Source organism: Centruroides sculpturatus, unplaced genomic scaffold, assembly GCF_000671375.1.
Source record: "Centruroides sculpturatus isolate CEXI.00-Female unplaced genomic scaffold, Cexi_2.0 scaffold1461, whole genome shotgun sequence".
Taxonomy (NCBI): domain Eukaryota; kingdom Metazoa; phylum Arthropoda; class Arachnida; order Scorpiones; family Buthidae; genus Centruroides; species Centruroides sculpturatus.
In genome coordinates, this window is record NW_019385659.1 from 87558 (window position 1) to 97251 (window position 9694).

Consider the following 9694-nt stretch of genomic DNA (forward strand, 5'->3'; position numbering starts at 1 on the left):
AATTTTCCATTTCTTGCTTCTTATATATATTTTTTCCTGCTTGTAAAATCAAATTAACATTATGAAAAAGTGATAGACTATGTTTTTAATCAAAATATTCCTCTTTCATTTCTTGTTATTTATTTCATTGTATAATGACTTGATTTTTTGTAATAAAGTTTGAAAATTCAGTGTGATCAGAAAAGTTTTCCTCGGGTTGTTTATAATTATATATACACGTTACTCCGAATTCGGGAATGTTTTTTTATTTCGTAAAATAAAAATTTGCGTAATTCGTCATAGGTGCAATTGGTGTTGTATGTTATTCATTATTCATTGGTGTTGTATGTTGTTCATTATCAATCAATGGTGACCAAACCTTCATAATAGTTTAAAGCTACTTCAATATTCACTCATCCTCCCTCAAATCCTATGAATAAAACATATGTATATTTTTGTTATACAATAGTACAGGCAATATACTTTTATAGAAATACAGAATAAATCTAAAAACAAATACAAATACAAGAACAAATACTTATAAGTGAATAAATAAATATGTATTTTTCACGCCCTAAAAAGGGTTTGAGACACTCTTAAGATGCTCCATAGAATTAGGACATCGCTGAAAGGAACAAATATCTTAAAATTAAAAAGATGAATCATAAAACCATTTTAACTTATTCATTTTGTTCTTTTATATTTTGTATAATATTTTTATTATTAAAAATTGTTTATGCAATGTACTGTACGTAAAATGTATGATATACATAGTAAAACATTATAACATTTCTACATATTTTAAGATATTTTATAAATTCAAATATTATATTTCATCGAATATGTTTATATTTTAGATTTCTCCCAGAAAATAGAAATCTCATTCGTCCTTATACATATTTTCCCTTTGGATTGGGACCGAGAAGTTGTTTTGGGTATGAAATTTAGTCAATTGGAGATGAAATTGTGTCTAGCAAATGTTTTTTGCCATTTTCGCTTTTGTCTTTGTGAGGAATCAAAGGTTGGAATATTTAAATTTCACAAAAATTATTTTTAAATTGACATCTTGATTCGTTTTAATAATTCAACACCCTTTTTAAAGTTGGTGATGGATTTCAATTCTGGTTTCGAAGTCCACAGTCCTAAAGAAGCCATTTTAAAAATCGAATGTAGAAATTAAAATACTCAAAACTTAATTAATTTGTAACAATGTGCTTCTATTAATAAAAATTATAATGTTAATACGTATTTATATATATATATATTTTTAAAAAAATGACAATAATAAATGAAAAAGTTTCGTTTGTTTAATTTATGTAATGCGAGTTTCGTACAATAGCTTTATGAAATCCTATGTAACATAAGTGTATTTCTTTGGCTTATGTTACACAGGATTATTGTAGATAAGTATATACGTTTGGGTAGTAGTATATACGGATTGTATGTGGTGCATATGTACTTTGTGCATTTTTGTAGCGATATCGAATACTTTCTGGTTATGCAGTTTACAAATGCAGTTGTAACTTTATGTAATTGTATGTACCGCGAATAGTTACGTTACAGTAAATAATTCTAAGAAAAATGGTTTCCTTTATTTCAAACTTATTAATACGTTCATTTTTTCAAGCGTTTCTCATTTGATCTTGTCTGATCTGGAGAAGAACAAAACAAAAGCTCACAAGAGCTTCGTAAGAGTCACTCAAGAAGCATTTGTAAGGCACTTTTTTAAGATGGAGGGCGTATATTTTAAGTTAAATAAATTTAAAATATAAATTATAAAATATGTCAATTATAGAAAATAGAGCCCGAGAAAAGGTGTTCTGGAGAATTAATATTGTAGGCGACCTGGTTTTACCGATCTAATGTGAATTAACTGTTGATTTTGAATAATTAAACTGTTAAAGTTCCTAATTGCTCGTTTAGTTTAATACATCCTACCCTCAAAATTAACCCTTTTTTGCCACTTTATAGTAATTAAAAATATAAAAGCTTTTTATAAAAAAAAATTTGATAAGAAACGGCGCCACACACAATTTTATTTTTTGAATTAAAATCACGTCACTTCTATAGACCGCAAGTTTGTATATAGTTAATCGGGGCTTCCATATCCTCATCTAATGGAGGATAGACGACAGTGGGAACTTATGGATATACAATTGCTTCAAATTGCAGTCCAACCACATTGCAAGAGCAAATCCTGAAGAAATGTTAATTGTCTTAATGACAAATTATTAATTTTCGCTGTCTTCATTATTTATTTGTAGTAGTCTAATAAACTAATTTTTTATAAAATTATTTTTAATGAATTTCTTTTTATGATTTTGGAAAGAGCATATTTATGACGAGTTATTTGATTGGTAAGTGTTTAATAAACTCGTACTTAGTTAAAGTCCTTGCAGATATATAATTTGAAATTTCATATGAAAATACAAATACGTCTTTTTTCTATAAAGTAATCAAATTAACAGGTTACATTTCAGGAAAACCAGATCTAACAGTGGTCGCATTACACAATAAGCAGGTGATTGCTATACAGAGGGAAAAAATATACCTAAAATCTATCGAGTGAATTTCGGGCCAAGTAAAACTGGTCATTATAAGAAGGTGGTCGTGTCACCGACGTGGTCTCATTGGCAGATTCCACTGTGTGTGTATGTGTAATATATATATATAAAGTGCTTGAAGTACATTTACACTAGACATATATCGTAAGAGAAACATTGTATTGTTAGAACATGTTCAGAGTACAATTGATATAATTTTATAATAATTATTTTCAACAATAAAAATTGTTTTCAGTTCTAGAAATTAAGTTATTTTATAAATCCAAAGTTATAGAAACAAACATATCAATAAAAACATATATCAGCTTGGGGGTCAGCTTCTAACCCTCCTCGTCCACAATGCATACATTTTATTTAGAGTTGTGGTTACTTGCTGATCCTTTTATCTGGATTTTCACGGTACACATTTAGCATCCAGATACGACTGTTACGTTCAGTTTAGTGTAAAACTAAATTGTTGTGTGCTTCGTGGCCATCATCGTCTTCGTCTCCCGTCCTCGAATCGACATTTTCTCATCACCGGAAGTCGACCGCATCGTCCCGGAGTCGTCAAGAAAACTGTCATTCGCGAACCAGAGACACTCCATTTGGGAATACCTTGCAACGGAGAGGAAGACCAGGAGTGGCGACTTACAACTTCCAAGATGACAAATAAACGGTTTCTTGAAACCGTAGAGTCTGTTTCAGTGACCATCGCACCCACATACCCTCTGAGCGACCCCTCGACATTCCCCTCTCCCGTCGGAGCCTTACATAAACATCACAATAGGAATGTGGATGCAGGATCTTTACAATGAAACACAACACAATTTCCAACTGCTTAAAAGACCGGCATCACTGATTTATATGCAGATGTTAATCCTTACGTGTCCAGAACTTGCTCGTCGTTCTGTTTTCTATTAAATATTTATGAAAAAATATTAAGAAATAAGAAAATTTAAGCCACACTGTTCATTAAAGTCAATCATTTTATTTACAACTAAAAATATTTGCCACTTTCACAGAAACCCTCCAGGCACATTCTGGAGAAAACAATAATAAAACAGTCTAAAATAATCATTGCTCTTATCTGTTTACTGATAATTACATATAAATTAAAACTCGGTATGCTTTCATCAAATTAAACATCGAAATCCGACGTCAGAAGAAATCATACAGTAAATACCCAACTCGCGGTATTTACCTTCAAAATTACCCTTCATATTTATTTTACACAGCAGAATTCCACAAAAACATCTTTCAAAAACCGATTTTTATTTTCCAAGTCGACAAATTATGAAAAATATTAATTACGGCCGGAAACGTTTTCCTCATTTACGACTTATTGTCTTCGATTTTCTCGATTTCGTCCACGTCTTCGGCATTCAATGGGCTGATCTTCAGCTCTGAAACAGAAAATCCTTCGCCTTTAGAATTTTTGTCGGCTTTGAAACTTAAATATTATCTAATTACTAAGTTAGAAAATCAAAACCGGTTGCAGAATCGAACTCGCAATTACTTCCTGCTTTAAACTAAATTTTAAATGATATTTATTAAAATTCATTTAACGGCGTAAAAATAAAAATATCCTCGAATATGTGCAAAGTATAGAAATGAAAATATTTGATTTTCTGCACCATCTTCTCAATGTTGCAATTTAATTCGAACGACAAAACGAATGTAATCATCAGATTTTACTTACTGAAACAGTTTTCAATTTCTTCCAAGATCTTCATCGATCTTTCTCCTTCCGCCATGTTTATGGCAATTCCACATTTTCCGAATCTTCCCGTGCGGCCAATTCTATGAAGATAAGTCTCGCAATCCGCATTGCCTTTCTGATCGACCGGCAAATCAAAGTTTACCACTAAAGTAACTTGTTCGATATCAATACCTATGGAAAAGTTTGCATTTTGTTAATGCAATTCTCATTAATTAAACAAAAGAAACAGAAAAAAGATGCTTCCATACCTCTTGCACAAACATTGGTTGTAATAAGGACCTTTTCTTTTCCATCTCTAAACCTGTTGAGAACGGCAATTCGCTGTTCGATCGACAAGTCGCCAGATAAAAGGGCAACTGCGTGTCCTTCTCTTGTCATTTTCTCGGCTAGCCAAGATGCAGTAAGTCTTGTCTGAAATATTTGAAGTTTTTAATTTAAAATTTAAAGTTTTTACCATAAAAAATTAAACATTTAATCGACATTTTCTCATTTCTTTGCCTCTTATGTCTTAATAATAAATAATGCAGTCATGTTCTAAAGCATAAGAAACAATGCTAATAATTAAGTACAGAAAGTTGTTAAATAACAGCTAAATTCCCTTATAATTTTTCACCAATTTAGTATCCTTATAGCCATTGGCAATTACCGATTTAGAACATACATTAATTAATAAATAAATAAAATTTACCTGGCAAAATATAATAGCCTGGCCAATAGATAAAACTCCGTAAATATTTGCTAAGGCAATGAATTTATCATCGGGATTTCTGCACACCACGTAATACTGTTTGATGTTCTCCAGATTTTCGTCTTCTTTTTTCAGCCGCAAAACAACCGGATTAGGCACAATAATTTCGGCAAAATCCATAACTTCGTCGGTGTAAGTTGCAGAAAACATCATCACCTGGCACTCGGCAGAAAGTTGTCTGTTAAAGAGATAAGCCGTTAATTCTCGGATCAATCAATCGCATGAAATATTTTTAAAATATGTCTAGTAATGTTCTAGGTAAGAATGTTTTTAATTTTAGGCAGAAGGGTTTCGTTAAAATAACGTAACTTACTTGTGAATTCGGATCGATTGATTGTGACGATTTTGGTTGTCGATCAGGATATCCGCTTCATCCAGTACAAACGCCTTAATTTTCTTGACGTCGAAGGATTTGAATTTTAACACCCAATCTAAAACTTTTCCAGGAGTTCCGATGATAACTTGCTCCGATATCTTTTCACCTCTACTCACTAAAACAGAAAGTAAGCAATTTTTAACAATGGACAAAAATATCGTGGCTCGGAACTGAAAGAAGTGTACGGAAACAATAGATGATCAAACAGGCTTGTCTGTTTAATCACCTACAACCATACAGTGACAGCCTACTTATGCAATTTTTTTTGTAAACTTAAACTTTAAATGTATATAATACTGTTCTAATAGTGAGCAGCATACATCGCTCGTATAGAGAAAAACACACGTGTGAAACACGAATAAGACGCTGTTTGATGGATCACTACCGAAACAAAGATGATAATTCTAAAATAAGACTTACGTGTTTCTCCTCTGACTGCAAGACGAATTCCAATCTTTGAACAGAATTTAGCCATTTGCTTCGCCACACAACCGGTCTGTTCTGCTAACTCGTAGGTTGGCGAGAGGATTACGACCTAAATCGAAATAGAATTAATTAATGTATAAACGTCTTTCGTATATTAATTAAAATTAACGTAATAAAACAAACCAAAAATGAACTATTTTAAATACGTTCAAATATGCAGGATGACCCATAAATGAGTTAACCACCTTTTCTGTTTCATTAGAAAGTCTTAAAATATAACACAAGATTAATATATATATACGGTATTTATCTTTCTTTGTAGGGTTGGTTAGATATATTTTTTAGCTTTTCATTCATTTTATTTGAATGTAATGTTGATAATCTTCGTGACGTGTCTATTCGATACCATCTAATGAACCACGTGTCTGAACTTCTATACTTGTAGAAATAATATTAAAAACAAACAATTAACATAAATTACCTGTGGAAATCTCTTATCCGGATCAACTCGGTTTAAAGCCGCCAGCAGAAAAGCGGCCGTTTTCCCCGTTCCACTCTGAGACTGAGCAATCATATTTTGAGAGCTGTTTTATAGCAAAAATATTGGAAAATTACATACTTTATAACTGCAAACTACAGATTTTTAAATAAATCACGAATGTAAATTTACTTACGGATTCGCAAGTAACGTTGGAAGTGTTGTTTCTTGAATTTTAGATGGCGCATTGAATCCCATTTCGTAAACACCTCTTAGAAGTTCTGGACGCCTATAGATTTTAATAGAAATTTTGTTATTTGCTCATTGTTTTATCTAAAAAAATGAGAAATTAATTCTAAAAGTAACTATTAAATTTATAGTCAAAAACATTGAAACTGTTCATTCTTTTCTGTTTACATTTTCCTGCTCGTATTACAATTACGTACAGAAATATCCAGTAAACACTTGGTCATTTTTATATTTAATTTGAAAAACTCATTCAAAATGACTATTTTAAACTCGAATTTATAGCCAAGTCAGTCTATACTATAAGCGATAATAGTTTTCATTAAAATGCACACTTGATAGATGATATTTATATATAAATAACACTTACAAGTTTAATTCTTCAAAGGATTTGACTGAATATAAAGGAGAATTTGGATTCTTTCTCTGAACTTCCACATCGTGAGTACTATGAACTAGTTTAGTATGTAGTATTTTTCTCATTAACGATGCCTCGGCAAGTGAAATTTCTAAATAAAGGATGATAATAATAATAATAATAATTCAAAAACACTCTGCAATTTAAAAAGTAAATTAATAATCTTATTACATGAAGTGATTAAATCTGAATTTTAGCATTAATAACTGAAAGATTGCAAATCCTTAGACAAAAGAAAGGAATTTTATGGATTCCAACGAATCCATTGATAACTTTTAAGCGTTAACATTCAAATTGATCGTACCAGGTTCGCCGTTTTCCGAAGAGTTTTCAGTTAAATTTTTTGCTGCTCTCTCTGCAATAGGCACCACCTGATTTGTAGATTTAATGTTTAGATTTCCAATCTGTAAAATATAATTATTATAATAGTATAATAATATCTATAATTTTCAATTAATCTAATACCGTATGTGTAAATAAATTTTATGAACTTATGTAATTATTATACGTATATAAAAAGCTTTAAACTTGTAAAAAAGTTTATTAAATTACTTTTTATCATACAATAATGCTATATAGATACAAATATGATCATTTTTATTTGATTAATTATTATATTAAAGTATTTCAATTATATTAATATAAAAATTAATATATTTGAAATACTTTAAAAGTTTAACGTAGTGAAATAACAATAAAGAAACACATCTTTCCTTTAGGGAGTGTAAGAACAAACTACTGTAACTTTATTTTATTTAAAGGAAAAAAATGGATAGTTTTTACAGTATAAAGACGAACGTTAAATAAAAATACAAAAAGACTATTAATAATAAAACCCTCAAAAGCTGTCCCGAGAGAGAGGAGACGAGTTACGTCAGGCTTTACCTTTGAATGTTGCATAAGCACGCGTACGTTGTATAGTCCATCATTAAATCCTGCCAAATTAGTAAATACAGTAGTAGTTTTGACAAGCCGAATATCTATTTCATTAACTACTAACCGATTTCTTACGTTTTCTTTAAAATAACGTTTGGAATTTCGATCCAGAACTTTTTCTAATACGTAAACAAAATTAATTTTTTATTTAAAAATACTAATTCTAGAGATTTAAAACTTATCGAGTCTGCAAGATTCATCCGTCCGTTATATTCATGAATAAAATAACGAATAAAATGCTTTATTAAACTGAAATAATCGTCATTTCTTAATGTAAACCCATAGGCCACGTGATGACAGTCGACAGAACATGGCGGCGATGACTCGTGTGTCGACACTCTGATAATCTAAATACTTTAATAATGTCTATCTAAATATATAATCGAGATGGGTTGATAATAATAATAATAATAATAATCGCAGAGCCCAAACGGTTGAAAGTTGAAATTTGGTACACAGTTAGGGTACGTCACGAGAATGCACACTTAGAAGGGATTTTTCGTAATTCCCCCCGCGGGGGAGAGATGTTACTTAACAATGAAAGTGTTAAGTAACAATGGAAGTGTTAAGAGAAAGCGGTGTGCATGATTAACAGGCGCAAATGCGTATTTTTTTGCATTTTAGCGGGAAATCGAATATATTTTTAGACCCATCTAAAAGTTTTCGAATTAGTCTGGAGACAGGGGGACTAATTCTTGCATTCTGTGAAAACGGGTAAAATTGGTTATAATGTGATAACCTAAATCTTCGCTATCGTTACTTTTTGCCCGAGCAACGCCGGGCCAATTTGATAGTAGTAGTAATAATGAAAAGGGTTGCATTAACCCAATGGTTCTCAACCGGGGGTACATGTACCCCTAGGGGTACGAGCGTAAATCGGAGGGGTACTGTACATCTAACTTTCATTATAAAATGGCGTATGTTAATCAATTCGCTGTGAATTATTAACACAAGAAACAAGAAACGACAAAAACTTTCTTTAAAATATCCCAGTGTGAACACCGATTTCCCTTTTAACAGTCTAAACAACTTGTTTATCTACTCGATTTGCCCGTGTATTTATGCCGTTAGCGCCGAGTGAGCCTGTAGTCTAGTGAAGTTACGGTTTAACCGAGCATTAATTATTTCTAGATAAGATTGGAGCTTTTCGTGTTTTTACTGGACTACTGGTATTAGGAATAACGAGGCCTGAATCGTATCCCCACCATGCAATGCGTGTCATTTGCATGCGCGAATTAGGCTAGGATTCCACTACCGTAAAAACGGCGTAAAAACCCCTCGCCGTAAAAGCTTTTAATCACGTGACCTATTTGCGTTTGCGCTCGGATTACGGTGGAGGTCCGGCTAGCGCGAAGTTTTTACGGCAACGGTGCTGCCCCAAGTGTCGAAAGTAAATACTTCTTCGCACGTGAATTGGTAGAAACGAAAGAAGGTTGTATACGTGATATATCGATATAAAGACAATGATTATATTCTAAGAGTTTTTTCTGTACTATAATTACAAATGTAGTAAAAATAATATCTTTACTTTCATATACTAACTTTTATTATCGTATTATTAAGATAATATACAGCACTTATAAGCTTAGCTTTTTTATTATATACTCCTCTAAATTGAAGGATTTCCTTTGGTATCCATTATTATAATCGGGTTACCTCTTGTCGTAGATACACGAATACTTTCGGATGTTTTCGATAAATCTTTCCGGATCTATTCTAGAGTAGCCACGAGGGAACGTACACAAAAGCTCGTTTTCCGCCATTTTAGCTCCGTGTCGCGATGACCTAGATTTCACTGACTTCTGATTGGTGGAAGGTACC

General features: G+C 31.8%; 1 protein-coding gene across 1 annotated transcript in view; it reads right to left on the reverse strand.

The window, feature by feature from the left end:
* Positions 1-3536: 3536 nt before the first annotated feature.
* Positions 3537-9694, reverse strand: part of LOC111640942 (DEAD-box helicase Dbp80-like) — a 6917-nt gene continuing 759 nt past the window's right edge. The window contains exons 2-11 of the mRNA XM_023387032.1: positions 7242-7341; positions 6890-7028; positions 6470-6562; positions 6277-6379; positions 5790-5904; positions 5307-5484; positions 4934-5171; positions 4494-4656; positions 4225-4416; positions 3537-3928 (exon numbers count right to left, since the gene is read on the reverse strand). Of these exons, the coding sequence (XP_023242800.1) occupies positions 3858-3928; positions 4225-4416; positions 4494-4656; positions 4934-5171; positions 5307-5484; positions 5790-5904; positions 6277-6379; positions 6470-6562; positions 6890-7028; positions 7242-7341 (1392 nt within the window). The 3' untranslated portion in view covers positions 3537-3857. The remainder of the gene's footprint in view (positions 3929-4224; positions 4417-4493; positions 4657-4933; positions 5172-5306; positions 5485-5789; positions 5905-6276; positions 6380-6469; positions 6563-6889; positions 7029-7241; positions 7342-9694) is intronic.